The sequence below is a fragment of the Heterodontus francisci genome, chromosome 13, assembly GCF_036365525.1.
Source record: "Heterodontus francisci isolate sHetFra1 chromosome 13, sHetFra1.hap1, whole genome shotgun sequence".
Taxonomy (NCBI): Eukaryota; Metazoa; Chordata; class Chondrichthyes; order Heterodontiformes; family Heterodontidae; genus Heterodontus; species Heterodontus francisci.
Window position 1 is genome coordinate 92,352,768 of NC_090383.1, and position 16,318 is coordinate 92,369,085.

The 16,318-nt window shown below is 41.8% G+C and overlaps 1 protein-coding gene across 6 annotated transcripts in view; it reads right to left on the minus strand.

The window, feature by feature from the left end:
* Positions 1-16,318, minus strand: part of prkcea (protein kinase C, epsilon a) — a 640,473-nt gene that overhangs the window by 51,397 nt on the left and 572,758 nt on the right. Inside the window, exon 13 of one of the 6 annotated variants that reach the window (XM_068045196.1) lies at positions 13,143-13,305. The exons of the other annotated variants lie outside the window; for them this stretch is intronic. Within the exon in view, the coding sequence (XP_067901297.1) occupies positions 13,203-13,305 (103 nt within the window). The 3' untranslated portion in view covers positions 13,143-13,202. Of the gene's footprint in view, positions 1-13,142; positions 13,306-16,318 lie in introns of those variants that run through there. 6 annotated transcript variants of the gene reach the window in all.

Here is a 16,318-nt window from a genome sequence, read left to right on the forward strand (position 1 = left end):
ATAAACAATATTAGAAAACCTTTCCCCATTTGTCTATGGATATATGATGCGATTGTGGTTTTGCACCTCTACTACCTTGAAAATAATGCATGGATCGAACACCTCTGTGGCCTCCTCAAGAAAAAGTTTGCCAAACATTTTTCCATGAAGACAATGCTCTTTTGCTTAGTTGTTTCTGTTGGTATGGTTGATGCCCTGCAATTGAACTTGGCATCAGAGATGCTCACGATGTCAGAAAACCTCCTTCAACTCCGAGCTGAACCAAAGATGACCCCACTCCACTTGCTCCCCAACTTCCTTTTAGTTTAATAAAAGTCTTATGTAGTTCTGTGGCACAGAATACTGGAGCACTACTATATAGTGCCAGAGAATGGGGGGATGCACATTAAATTGAGCTCCTGATATTAGCCATGCTACTAGGATTAGAGGCCAAGTGGAAAACAGATACTTCCCTCCAGGAAGAGCTTAAAGTGGAGGGAGAATCATTACAACGTTAGAAATGAAAGCTGATAGCAATGGAAGAACTGAGGAGGCTCATAGGCTATCTCAGTCACAGTAGCTGCATAATTAGTGAGAAGACGGTGTTCTGGAGCTGGAAGGCAAGACTTTCTTTTTTTTTAAGATACAGCACTGAAACAGGCCCTTCGGCCCACCGAGTCTGTGCCGACCATCAACCACCCATTTGTACTAATCCTACACGAATTCCATATTCCTACCCCATCCCCAACTGTCCCTATATTTCCCTACCACCTACCTATACTAGGGGCAATTTTATAACGGCCAATTAACCTATCAACCAGCAAGTCTTTGGCATGTGGGAGGAAACTTTCAATAAATGAATAAAGCTAAAATAAGAACAAAATACTGCAGATGCTAGAACTCTGAAATGAGAACAGAAAGTGCCAGAAATATTCAGCAGATCTGGCAGCATCTGTGGTGAGAGAAATAGTTAATATAAATATTCTCACCTGCGATCATGAGGGCCGCTGCAGTCTTTGATGCTGCAGCTGGCACTCCCGCGCCTTCAGATTCCCGTCCGGGGAAACGAGGCACAACACTGGTGGGGAGGGGGGAGGAGGTCTGTTTATCAGTGCGGTGTGGGGCAGGGGGGGTGGAAACGGGGTCAAATTAACATCATGGGAGTAGGGGATGGTGGGAAGTGTTGTAGTTTAAACTTTGCGCAGTTTCGTGGGGGGAAGGTCAGATGGTAAAGGTTTTGGGAGGGGAAGGGCAAATAATTAAATTAATTGTTATTGGGGCGGGGGTGGGAGAGGGGCAGAATAAAAGTATTCATTTAATTTTATTTCCTATATCTGTAAATATTTAAATAATCCGGGAGGGCTGACAGCCCTTTAGAATGGAGTCAGCACCTGTGCACAGGCAGCTGATGCCATTTCTAAGGACGGACAGCCCGCCCCTCCCCGTGAATCGGGGGAGGGGCGGCCCGCCCTGGCTATTTAATTGAGCCACCCCGCTTGAGATTGTACCGGCTCTTTGGCACATGGCCCGCACAGGCAGGCCGCCATTTTTGAAGCTCTTATGAAATCCAGCCCCTTGTGTTTTTACTTTACAAAGGACAGAGTACCTATGTTAGAAAAAGTCAATAATTAGCAACAAAGCATATTGCAATGTCAGAAAGGCCCCCCCTCTTCTTCATCTTGTAATTGAAAGAATAGTGATGCTCTACTGGGGTGTTCAATCAGTTCTATGCCCCCTTTATATTGCAGAACAGTTTTTCTTTGTAGGAATATTGCAATGCGCTGGGGAACTGAGGCTCTCCAATGTATAGTAGCATGGATTTCAGGGCACCTGATGCTACAGTGAAACAACAAAGCAGTTTTACATGAAAATAGTTCTACTTTTCTTTTCCTCTTGCTCCACAAAAGGAGTCAATTCACAGATAAGTGTGGGAACCATTTGAAAGGCAGCCAAGACAGAAGTACAATGCAGCAAAGCAGGCAGGCAGGCCAGCACCATATTTCCTTTGTGAAACTGCACGATTCTATGATAGGATACAAACTGGAAAAAAATGATTGAATCATAAGACGATATAGCACAGAAGGAGCCCATTTGGCTCACTGTGCCTGTGCCGGTTCTTTGAAGGAGCTATCCAATAAGTCCCACTTTCCTGCTCTTTCCCCAAACCCCTGCAAACTTTTTCACTTCAAGTATTTTTCCAATTTCATTTTGAAAGCTATTATTGAACCTTCTCCTACCAGCTTTTCAGGCAGTGCAATCCAGATTACAATAACTTGCTGTGTAATTTTGTTTTCCCTCATGTCGCCTCTGGTTCTTTTGTAATTGCCTTAAATCAGTGCCCTCTGGTAACTGACCCGCCTGCCACAGGAAACAGTTTCTCCTTATTTACTCCATCAAAACCCTTCATAATTTTGAACACCTCTATCAAATCATTCCTTAAACTTCTCTGCTCTCAGGAGAACAATCCGAGTTTCTCCAGTCTTGCCACACAACTGAAATGTTTCATCCCTGTTTCCATTCTGGTAAAGCTCCTCTGGATCCTCCCAAAAGCCTTGACATCCTTCCTAAAGTGTGGTGCCCAGAATCGGCCATAATACTCCAGCCAAGACTTAACTAGAGTTTTACAAAGGTTTGGCATAACTTCCTTGCTTTTTTACTCTATAACTCTATTTATAAAGCCAAGGATATTGTATGCCATTTAAATAACTTTCTCAACTTGTTCTGCTACCTTCATAGATGTGAATATCTACACTTCCCAGGTATCTCTATTCCTACACACCCTTTAAAATTGTACCATTTAGTTTTTATTACGTTTCCTCCTTCTTCCTAATAAAATGAATCACTTCAGACTTCTCTGCATTAAATTTCAACTGTCATGTGTCTACCTATTTCACCAGTCTATGCCCTCCTGAAGACTGTTGCTATCCTCCTCACCATTTATTACATTTCTCAGTTTTGTGTCATTTGCAAACTTATGCCCTGAACACCCAAGTCAAGGTCATGAATATATATCATAAAGGCCACACCTACCCCTGGGGCAGACCCCTGAACAATTCTCTCGTCTGAAAAACAATTGTTCACCAATGATCCCTACTTTCTTTCCCAATTTCACATCCACACAGCCACCACCCTTTTTATCCCATGGGCTTCAACTTTGCTAACAAGCCTATGATGTGGTACTTTATCAAATGCCTTTTGAAAGTCCATATACACAACACCAACTGCATTACCCTTATCAATCCTCTCCATTGTTTCATTGATAACAGAATCCCAATGCACTGCTATAACATAAACTTCACATGATGCTTCCTGAACGCAATCCACAAAGAGCAGCCCCGATTGCGAGAGTGTGAGACCTCCATTCCCACAGCAATGAACCTGTGGGATACTGATAATTATAGGATCATAGGAAATAGGAGCAGCAATAGGCCATTTGGCCCATCGAGCCTGGTCTGCCATTCAAACAGATCATGGCTGATCATCTATCTCTACGCCATTTTCCCCCACTATCCCCATATCCCTTGGTGTCATTAGTATCCAGATATCTATTGATTTCTGCCTTGAATGTGCTCAATGATTGAGCTTCCATAATCCTCTGGGGTAGACAATTCCACAGATTCACCACCTCTGAGTAAAGCAATTCCTCCTCACCTCAGTCTTAAATGGCCTGCCCCTTATTCTGAGACTGTGTCCCCTGGTTCGAGACTCACCAGCCAGAGGAAACACCCTAAGAATTTTGTAAGTTTCAACAAGATCACCTCTTGTTCTTCAAAAGTCTAGAGAATACAGGCCCAGTTTCTGAAATCTCTACTTAGAAGACAATCCCGCCATCCCAGGGATTAGTCTAGTGAACCTCTGTAGCACTCCCTCTATGGCAAGTATATCCTTCCTCAGATAAGGACACCAAAACTGTACACAATATTTCAGGTGTGGTATCACCAAGGCTTTACACAATTGCAGCAATACATCTTTACTCCTGTATGCAAATCCCCTTGCAATGAAGGCCAACAAAGCATTTACCGTCCTAAATTTAGTGCTAATAGGTTGTAAACTTATTATGCTATTTGTTCGCGCTGACTTGGAACCAGGTTAAACCATTCAACAGAAAAGACTTTCATCTCATCAGTCTGGGCTGGATTTAAACTCAGGTCTTAGAGTTGAACCCAGAGCCATCCAGTTGCCTTCCATTTGTTAATATGTTTTTTTTACAGTAACATAATGAGTAATTCACTTCAAATAAATGAGCTACATCTGGTTTTTCTGTCAACAAACCAGAAATGTTGCTGCAAACGCTTCACTTTAAATTAAGCAGCTAATTGTTTAGTTCTGTTTACTATTCACCCTTAAACATCCTCTAATCACTATAAACCATTGAATAAATACAATGAACAAAGCTATTCCATTTAAGAGAACCAAACAGAACTGAGAATTAATTAATTTATTTTCAAATGTATTCGAGTGAAATGTCTATGTTTCTCTGTATTTCCTTGTTATTTGCAATTATTAAACTTAGCCCTGGTAGGTTCTCAAAATTCTGTGGGCGTGAAATTCAATTGTGTAGCACTGCTTCTAGCTACTCTGACAGCTAAAATGGTGTATGCAGCTGCATCCCCTGCATGTGCCCAAAGAGCTCGAAAGGGTGAGATCATGATGTTACAGACGTCAACGGGCTGATACAACACAAAAATACTAAAACTGGCCAATGAATGTGCAGGGAATACCTTCCTTATTCAATCTTGAAACAAGTGATAGCAAGCAAGATGGGCCAGGTTCTCGGGCTATTTTAAAAGCCACTAAAAAAGTTGCATCTGAGGTGCTCTTGACTCATTTGTGTTCAGGCCAAGTTGCTGGAAGTATTGTGGTGAGTTTCTGGAGGAGTGTGAAGGTTTCTGCTAACTACGGTAAGGCTAAGAGAATTATATAGCCTTTGCTAAGTATGGGGACAGTAGTTGCAGTGCCATTTGCTCTGCAGGCTGAGCAAGATGGGCAGAGGAGAAGGCAGAGAGGGGAACCTCTGCGAGGAGGGAGGAGAAGGAGGTATCTCCTTAGAAGGCCATACCCCAAGAGGGTCTTTCTGGGAGCACCACTTCTACGTTGGGTTGAGCCAGGAGCAGTATCTCAGGAGGTTTCCCTTTACTAAGAAGATGGTAATGGGGTTGTGTCACCTCTTTCATGAAGATCTTGAGCCTCAAACCAGGGCAAGGACGGCTCTCCCAGTGCCAGTAAAGATCACTGTCATTCCTTCCTTCCTTGGAATCAGTTCCTTCCAGGTGGCAGCTGCTGACATTAGCAATGTCTCACAATTTGCTGTCCACAGAATGATCTGGGTGGTGACAGAAGTACTCCACAGAAGAGGAGACTTCATCCTCTCTCCCTGAGGAGGGAAGACCAGAGTGAGAGGCCATGTGAGTTTGCCAGGATTATGGGCTTCCTAATGGTGCAGGGTACCATCGACTGCACACACATGGCTCTCTGGGTCCCCACGTCAATGGGGAGCGATAACGCTAAGGCTACCAATCGATAAATGTGCAGTTGGTGTGCAACCACAAGAAGAAATTCTTATTGGTGAGTGCCTGCTAAGCTGGAAGCAATTTCCACTGTCTTCAAGCCTCCAAGATAGGATGGCAGCTTGAAGACGAGGGATATACCCTCCAAAGGTGGCTCATGACCCTCTCCTGCATCCCACCACACAAACAGCATTATGTGCAATATTGATGAAATTGATGAAAAGTTAAAGTTAAAGTGACAGGTAATCCTAGGACTCTAATATACCCTCCTTTTTCGAAGCCTTGAGGAAATTTTTCAGTCCTGGTGCTGAAGCAGTGGGACCTTAAAGGCTCAAGTGCACTATCCATTGAAATTGTGATTTGCTTATGAGATTCATAATCAGTTGCCAGATTAGGTCTACCTGCAAGTGCTCAATGCCACAAGAAACAGAGCAGAGCTGCAGTTTTGATAAATGGCTGCTATTTATTGAAAAGAGCTGCTTCGTTCTTACTGGGTACACATGGGTAACGGCTGATACAAAGGCACAGCTACCTCCATCTTTGAGGTATGTTTGGAGGTGTTGCTGAATGAAGTGCAGCAAAGGAATGTTGCCATTTTTGGCCTCTCAAGAGACATTCTCACAGAAGGAATGTTCAGGCCAAGTGGCGTCGACCAGTCAATACAGTGTCAAACATCCAGAAAATGTGGGAGCATCTGAGGAAAAAAGTTAATTTCATAGCCATCTCATTCTGCAGCTGGCAGCTCATGGGAAAAATGACAAAATTGACTGAGCAGTGCATTGGTCATCTGATTAATACATTTGTGAACAGCAGGTTAAAAGATGTTGCTGACACCTGTTGCCGCAGGTTCGAATGAGCCAATTGCACCAAAGTTCAGGGCTCTGGTAACCTTGAGGGCCAGTGGCAGTGTAGTCCCTGTGGTGGAGGTCAGAATCCAGAAGATGCCACAGCTTTTATCAGTGCTTCCTTTGTGAAGTGGAGCCAGCAAAAGCAGCTTTCCTCTGATAATCCAAAGCAGGTCTGCTGCTGCCCATAGATATGGCTTGGGACTGCCTCTTATGCAATCTGACCTGCCCTGCATCCCTGCTTTCATTATCCTCTTCATCGAACAAGTAACACAAAAGGAAAGTATTCCCATTGGAACTATAATTTCAGCAACTAAAAATCTGGCAGTGAAAATTCTTGACCAAAATCTCAAATAAAATTCAAAAATAACTTGACAAAAATCAACACTGATAAAACCATTTAGCACTAAACTGAAAAAAAGGTGGTACTTTCTGATATTCTTTTCAAAACACAGCAGCTGATTTCCTGTGACCACGATGCATGACTGTTCCCATTGCCTGGATTATATGGGTGAACTCAGTAAACAACTGGAATTTGTGTGCGTGCATCTTATAACATATTAAAATGAATTTCTTGCTTGCATTCAGCGAGAGTCCCTTACTTCTGCATTAAGGCTTAGTCAGCAGTTTAATTAGCACAGTAGGATTAAATTTCTGACCCCCAAACACCCATTCAGCTCCAGCACCACTACTCATGATTGAAAAATGTACCTACAGCTGAACTGCAGCAGGAGAACATTCCTGCAGTTCTGCTGTCCACCACAAATAAATGTGGAGATGCCATGAGAAGTCATCTTGCTGACCACTTAAAGAAATGTGATCCTTCACTCCACACTGCTAACAGTGCACTGGGAAAACAATGAGGTTATAGACAATGTATGTAAACACACATATACCATTTACAATTAATTTTGACTTTGAGTGAAGAACTAAAAGGCACAAGTTCATAATTAACAAACCTCAACTAAGAACTAAAAGTAGAAGAGTAATATTTTGGTAGGTACATTAACCAGACTCAAAGCAAAATTGATGCTGTATGTTCATGACACCCAGCTCTATCCCACTGCCTCCTCTATTGACATAAACATTGTGCTACACTCTCAAGTTTGTTAAGAAGACCTGGATGAGAAAAAATCTCTTCCAAGTGAATGTTGGTAATTCTAAGGCAATCCTCTTTGGCTTCTGTCAACGCTTCTGAACTTCTGGCCTTGTGTCCAACAACAATTACTGGCTGCTATCTCAAGTTATGTCTGGGAGTGCAGATCCTTGGCATTCTGTTCATCCCTGACCTCATCTTCCTCAGCAGCCCAGATCTCACCTGCTCCTTTCTCAAAACTGCTTCCTTTCACTTGTGTAACACTGCTCCAAATCTCTCTCTTTCTGTCATTAAAACTCTGGGCCATGCCTTCATCACCTCAAGGCTTAACTCTCCAATGTCTTTCCAGCTAACCTTCCAGCATCAAATCTCAATAAGCTTCAAATTATTCTAGATGCAGCATCCCAAATGTCACCATCTACCACATTTACATCACCTCCATCCTCTCCAAGCTCTAATGGTCCCTCTGTCCCAGCATGCTGATATCAAAATTCTTGTCTTTTTTCAAATTTCATCATGGCCTTGCTCCGGTGTACCTTTGTGAGCTACCCTTGCCATATGTCCCTGCATATGTCACTCTAAGCTCCTTTAAAAGCTACTGTTCTCTTGTCTTTTGGAATGTTTTATCCAGTTCTTGCCGCTTTGCCATCTCCTGTTTTTAAAACCATCGACCATATTCCCCACCTTAGCTTCTCCATTCACCTGCTCCTTTCCCATGCTCAATGTCCATCACAGCTCTTTCTTCCGTATTGTAAGCATTCAGTGATATTTTGCTGTGTGTAAGGAGCACCAAATGTATGCAAGTTGGTCTTCAAGAGGAAGTTACATGAATATAAAATGTGAACGAAGACTGAAGAAAAGTACTGATGGTGTAAACTGAGATGATCAAACCCTTAACAAGGCATTGTACTGCAGTCTTGGGTGGGGAAGGCTTGGGGCATTTCTGGAGGGCAACATACCAGGGTATTACTGAGGCAAGAGACAACCAGTGGCCAATCAAACAAGAATGGAGAAACAGTAAGGGCATGGTGACAACAACCATCCAACGAATGACCAAAAAAACAGAATTTAATACACAGTATTAGACGGTTAATGTTGGGTGAAATAAAAACAGAATATGCTGAACTTGCACAACAGTTCTGGCAACATCTGCAAAAAGAAGGCAGATTGAGGCTTTGGGTGCAGACAGTTCATCATTCCAGTTCTGACAAAGGGTCTACATTTGACACCTAAGTCTGTCTTGTCTGCAGTTGTCGTTGACCTATAGTGCATTTTGTGAACTTTCTGCTTTCATTGTGTATTTCCATTTTCATATGTTTTCTTTTAATCTCAGTTAATATTTTTTCCCTCAGATGTTCTGTGTATGACCATTACAACAGGACAGTAAGCGTAACTATGAGACAATATATATGATACATGCTGAGTTTGCAAATACAGGCAATGCCCACATTTTCCACAAAATGCTATTAATAAAAAAAATGCACACCACATGGCTACTCTGCTCAGATGCTTAATGATAATCTAAGCCATTGTTGCTGAAAAAAAGTATCAAAAATTAGCAGCAAATTAAGGCATTTCCTGTTCTCTCATATCAAACAAAGGTTTTTTTCCATTACACATGAGTGAACTCGAGCTGGGTTAGGGCTCAAGAAAACATAGAACCAGCAGCTGCCTTAAATTGTACAGAACAACTTAATTAATTCCATACCCATTTATGTTTTATAAAAAAATTGCAGACGTTGTTGTGCTACTCACAGGCATTTGGAAGAGTGCAATGGGAAAGTGTGACGGGAAGTAATGTGACACTAAAAGGAAGTGCACATAATAGGCAAGAATTAAAACTATTAATGGTGGGCCTTCCATGAGTTCTTTTGGTCATGGTAAGAATGCATCATTTTTTGAATGATGTTCTCACTTCAAACATTTTCACCTACTGCGTAAGTTTCTAACTAGTTCCTGATGTGCTATATTGTCACTTATCTGTGTCCATGAGTGGACACAATGCAGTTCACAGGACAGCTGTATGATAACAAGATGAGTCTTGTTATCATACAGCTGTCCTGTGAACTGCATTGTTTTATGTGGTTTACATGGACAATGCCATCATCTAGCTACTACTTTTCCTCCCTGAAGCTCTAATGCTCTGCAATGTCAACAAGAGCAATGCTTTGTCTTGTATATTATCACATAAAGTCCCTTCTCCATAAGTACTTCAATGTTCTTCGTGAAGACCTTCAAGCACCTGTACCCCTTCCCTTTCAACCCAATGCATAACAGTCACGAGACAGGCTTGAGAAGAAGGTATAGCAGCATGAAGGATGATTGCTTAGGTGGCTTGTGGAGAGTGTATATAGTAACTGTACATAATGGAGCTGTTAATCTTTAACAGAGTCTAAGACTTTCTCTAGAATGCCCTACGACGCTACTAATACAAATACAACTAAACCGAATATGGTGGCAGCGGGAAAACAATGGTAAAACAGCAGTGAAAGGGACCTGGAGAATTTGAAGATCTCCTTTCCTTTGGAAGAAACACCAGGTCAACAACAGGGAAATTTAAAGATAAATACAGGCCTGGTACAGTAAGAAAACTACTTATCTGCAGAAGAGGCTATGAAGAGCTCCGCAACTGTGGTGAGCCAGAGCACAGAAATACAGGCTGCATCACTGAACAGAAGCGTGGTGGCCTGCAAGTAGAATCCTGCGATCAGGTGAGTTACGATACTGATGGTTGGGGTTCACGTTAAAAGCCTTTGAAAAGCTTGCAGTAATTTTCTTATGGCATTGTGCTCGGGAAAAAAAACAGACAGGGAAAAGCACAATCCTTCACGAGGGATAAATGTGAGAGCGAAGAACGGGAAACCCCCGAAAGTGTGTGAACTCCTGAAAATGCAGGAAATCCCCGAAAACAGCAGGGACATCTCCATTAAGGCAAGCAAGCCTGTAAAAAATAAAGTGAATTTCTCAAACAAAGGGGAAAACCCTAAAAAAGCCTATTAAAACAGCGAGAAACTCTCAAAAACAGCAGAGATGCCTCCATTAAAGCAACCGAGCCTGATTAAAAAAAACAAGCAGAATTTCTTAAAGGGGAACACCATAAAAAGTCTCTTAAGAAAGCAATATGGATCCAAAATTAGAAATGCCTGAGAGTTCCCAGAATCAAGAAGGACCCAATCAGATTCAAAATTGGCTAGTATGGAGAAAAAGGTTCCTAAGGCCTTGAATCGCTTCGCAACTCCATACAAAATCAGAAGTGGAACAAGTGAACACCCTTCTATATTCAGTAGGGGCGACTGCGGACAATGTAATTGTCCAACAAGGGATCAACGAGGCTACCGATAAATTCGAAGCTGTACTCCACGTTTTTGATAAATATTTTAATCTTCGTACCAATAAAATCTTGGAGAGAGCCAAATTTAATAAGCGGGCTCAGATAATTAGCAAATCTGTAGACTCCTATATTAATAAGCTGTATAGATTGGCAGAAGTTTGCGAATACGTGAATTAAAGGGCAGAACTAATCAGAGAAAGGATAGTCGTCAGCATTGTGGATGAATCCTTGACAGACCTGTTTCAATCCAAGGAAGACCTTACACTGGAAAAGGCCATTCAAATTGTAAGACAGGCTGAAGTTCACAAACAGAATAGGGACATCATACGAGCTGAAGACAAGGCATGGATGAGAAGGAGTCCAATGCCCGTCCAACTGGTTAAGCCAAAGCCAGGAAAACACTTTGAGGAACAGTAGAAACATACAGGTGAGAAGCGCATGAAATAGGAAAACCTTGTTAACGTTATGGAGCCAAGAAGACCCACAGATGAGAGCAGTGCCCAGCAAGCAAAGCTGAGTGTTTTAATTATGGGAAAACTGGACACAATGGGAAAATGTGCCACAGCAAAATTTCTTTGCTTAAAGGTACAAAGCAGAAGTCCTTCACACAAACAGCTGTGAATACAGCAATACTCACAAGAGCAAGAACCAGGAGAGTTCTTGGGAGAAATCAGTAATCCAGACCAAGATTGCTGGCCAGCAGACATCTGTGCGAATGGACACCCCATGAATTTTAAGCTTGACACATGGGTTGCATCACAGTATTGTCTGACCAAGAGCTTTGGGTGAAGAGACATTACCTGTAACTGATAAATATACAGCTGCATGTTCCAGGCAGGACACAACTGCGAGTAAAAGGCAAACTCCAAGCAACGCTTCAGCATAAAGGAAGACAACTGGTAGACAGCTTATACGTCTCACACAATCAAGAATTTTCTTAACTGGGCAGGAATCTACGCTTACAACTGCAGCTGATTGAGAAGGTAGCTTAAGTCAAGCAAACAAAGGTAAACAATTCCTTCCAATCATCAGCCGATGAGTTATCAAGGGTAACCATAGATCATCCATCACAGGAAGATACGAATTTCATATGTGACATAGAGTCATACTCGCAACACACAGCACAAATTTGGCCAGCAAGCGCACAGAAGTTGCAAGAAATACAACAAGCACAGAAGAATGATGAAGAGTGCATTCACATTAGACAATATTATACTAAAGGGTGGCCACAAAAAAGTTGAGGAGGGAGAAGATGAAGATGTTCCATGAGGATAGGAAATACTTTACCAGAATTGACAACTTATTAGTTTACAGCGACAGAATTGTTATTTCTACTTCAATGAGACCCAATATCTTAGATTGATTACACCAAGGCCATTTGGGTATAAACTAAGTGCAGAGCGAGGGCACAATCTTCGGAATAGTGGCCTGGGATATCTAAGAATATTGAAACCATGGTCAACAACTGTCAGACAATGGTTGATACAGAGGCCAGAACAGCACAAACCGCTGTTGACTACCCAATTTCCAACTCGACCTTGGCAAAGGCTAAGCATGGCTTTATTCATGTTTAGTGGGAAGTCATATATCATCTTTATTGACTACTTTTTGAGTTGGATAGAAGTCTGACAATTACATTCTACAACCACCGAGGCAGTTATCAGAATCCTTATGAAATCTTTACGACATGTGATTCCGGAGAAAATATTATCAGACAACGGACCACAGCTTGCAAATAAATCTTTTGCCCAGTTTGCCATAAAGACAGGCTTTCAGCATCTGACGAGCTTACCGAGGTATCCACAGTCCAATAGTGAGGCAGAACGAGGTGTGAGATCCATAAAATCTTTACTCCAAGATAAATTAAGATATTCCTATCTCACTCTTAGTTATCGTTCAATGCCACTATCGTGCAGATTATCACCAGCACAACTACTAATGGGAAGGACATTAAGAACACAGCTTCCAGTATTGTCTCAACAATTAATGCTTGGATTAAAGACTCAAGACTATGAGAAAGTTTGAGAAAGAGAAAACTCCTACAGAAGGAAACAAACCTAAAATTACAATAGGAGATTTTGAGTGAGAAGCTTACCCAAATTAAACAATGGTCAAAACGTTTGGATACATGACCTGGAATGAGAAGGTACAGTCATGCAGACCCCCACCTGCCAAGAATGAGGCATATTAATTTTGTCATCTGAACATTGATTTTAAACTGTTGCTGGAGTGAAGAAATTTCTTGTTTGAAGATTATCAGACACCTGGCCGGAAGAGACAGTGCTTGGAGAGACAAAGAATTTCTCACTGATTCAATGAACAGAGACTGGTCTGAGCAATAGTTCCACATCTTGTTGGTAACAGACAGCATGACCCACCCCGCCACCAGCCCCCTCCACCGAGAGCTTTGAAATCCACAACGCAGGAGTAGTTAAGCCAGTTAGTCAGAAGGCAGTTTGCAACTGAAGCTGGAACAAGGAAGCCGCTCTTCTGGCTGTCTCTCTCTTGCTTTCTCCCAAGTCACCGGGTTCACGGAAGACACATAAACTGCAAGAGAAAAAAGACTCCTACATCAAAACAAGTTGAAGAGTGAACTGGGCCCCAACAAATAGCAGGACTTACCAGCAACCAAAGACTCCACACTGAACTCAAAGGACAGTAAATAACTAACAGATATTGGCTCAAACTTTTCCCCTTTATTCTTTCTACTTTTTCTGTCTCTATCTGCGGGTGTTTATCGCGTATACATGCTAGCATGGTTGCGCTGCATATTCGTAGTCGTTAACCGGATTAGAGTTTAAGATTAATAAACTTCTACCTTTCTTGTTTAAATCTAAGGGAAACTGTCTGATTTCTTTGCCTTACAAACGGAGCAATGAACAAGGATTCACTGAGGGGAAGCTAAAAACACGGTGTTTCTAGAATTAAACCCTGTTACGGTTAAACCAGGCAAAGGCTGAGAGGGAACTCCTTGACCCCTTCTCACCTGGTCGTAACAATACAGTAATCCATAAACATGAGGACTATCAGCGATGGTATGTTATACAACGAATGAAGGGAATATGTGAAGGAATTGGAGGAATATCATTCCCATTCTGCAAAAGCAACTGCCAGTAATCCATCTGAAAGATCCAGATGAATAAGAACAAATCCAAACTGAATGCAATACTACAATCCGTAGAAAGGAAAAACCAAGTCAGCAACCCAGACTTCTTACAAAGACTACTGATTGTCCCAGACAGATTACAACCAGATCAGGGAGAGTTGTCAAACCTTCGATGAGACTGAATCTATAAAGTCAGAGACTTGTGGGGAGAGACAGTAGTAGAGAAGTCATAAATGTGTATACGTTTGGAAAAATGTTGGATAAAAACTTGGGGGGAGATGTAGTCTAAGGTTGTAAAGGGTTAATACTGAAGACAGAGAGAGGGACCCCTCCCATTTACGAGTGATGATGTAACAGTCACATGAGGTAGGCTTGCGAAGAAGTATAGCAGCACAAAGGATGCTAGCTTAGGTGGCTTGTGGAGAGTGTATATAATAACTGTAAATAATAGTTGTTAGTTAACCTTTACCAGAGTCTAAGACTTTCTCTAGAATGCCCTACAACACTGCTAATACAAATACAACTAAACCCAACAGTTTACATGGACAATGCCATCATATAACTAAAATAAAGGCAAAATACTGAAAATGCTGGAAATCTGAAATAAAAAAGAAAGTGTTGGAGATAACCAGCAGGTCAGGCAGCACCTGTGGAGAGAGAAGCACAGTTAATGTTTCAGGTCAATGTTCTTTGTGAAGACCTTCAAGCACCTGTAACCTTTCCCTTTTAATCCAATGCACATTCTGCATCGCTCACCTATTACCATGCTGTTGCTCCTTAATGTTGTTGTCAACTGTCTGAGCTTTAATCATAGTTCTGTTCTTTATTATTATGGTTTCTTGAGTAGTGTTGAGACCAATATTGTTTCTCATTGATACAAATAACCTGGATTCAGAAACTTAATGCAAAGTGTCACATTTGCAGATGAAACTGGAAGGAGTGGTGTAATGGCAGGAGGCAGACCAGCTTGATAAAATACTTAAGTAGACAGAAAAATGGAAGATTAAATTTAAAACAGGCAAATGTGAAATACTGCACTTTGGAGGAAAAAAATAAGCAACGCATGTACTCCATGAATGGTGCTGAAATAGCAAAGAATGAAATTGAAAGACACGACATCAACATGTCCAAACAATGTAGAGCAGAAATCAAAAATGCCAACCGAATATTGAACTACATAGCCAAAACATCATATAATACAAGTCAGAAAGAGGTGTTATCAAGTTGTGTTCTGATCAGACAACATCTCGAGTACTGTGTCTTGTTCTAGTCACTGAGACACATGGAGACTGCAAGGAAGAGCCATGAGGCTAATCTTCAGTGTCAGAGGTCTGAGTTATGAGGAAACACTGGTGTTTTCAGCTTGGAAAGGAGGTATATGTGATGTGGGGCTGAATTGTCCTGGTCCCATGGAAACGGGTTTGGAGGGGGGAGGGGGAGGCGCAGGGAAAATAGGGGAAAACCAACTTGGGACGGCTCCCTGGCATCTTCTTGGCTCCAGAGGCATTTCCCAGGGGTGGCCTGGGATGAAAGTTGGCAGCTCACTCCATGGAGGCAGGCAGCCAAATAAAGCCCCACTTAAGGGCTATTTTCCGAAGGCAAAAGCTGTTTCCTGCCATTGGAGTGCCCCCACTCCACCCGACTGCACAGTCTGCCAGTGCCTTGGCTTCTTAATTGGCCACCTCCAGGAAGGCCGCAGCCGATGTCCTGCCATGACCACTTCTGGTTTCCCAACCTGGAATTATGGTTGCGTTGGGATTGTGACCCACCAAGCAAAATTCCATGATTTTATCAAGACATCAGATAATTAAGTGAATGAGAAAGGAATGTCTTCAATACTACAATAAGTTAAATTCACTAAAACAAGAGATAGAGTCAAACTACATAAAGATAAATTTAGGACTGATGTCAGAAAAATTATTTATACATAGAGTGCTCAATGTATGAACAGACTTTCGGAAACATTAATAGAGGCAAAAGCCCTGGAATTGTTCAAGAGATAATTGGATGCTGAAACAGAGTGATTTTAAGATCATTCTGGGTGGATAAACTAAGATGAGCTGAAAATTCATCCTCATTTGTAACCATCTTGTGATCTTATAAGCTCTTGCATTCGTGTTGCAAACTAAATGATGTGAGGTTTCAAACTCTGTATTGGCCTGGACCCCTCAAATTCAAGCTCCAAGATCAGATCAATTCAATGGTGTGACAGGAGTAAAAACGCCTAATTTTATTAGAGCAAAATCCTCAGTAGATTCAGGTTTTATTTTTATAATTTTACATGTGCCGTTGTTCAGGACTCAGTTACACGTATGTCCACCGTTGGAAGCAGCATTACATAACATCAACATAGAAAACAATCTCCCCTAGTTCGGTCAGACTTCTATGTTTGGCTGCTAGAAACTGTATGATTTGTAGGTTGCCTAAAATGCTAACAAACAAACACCACAAGTG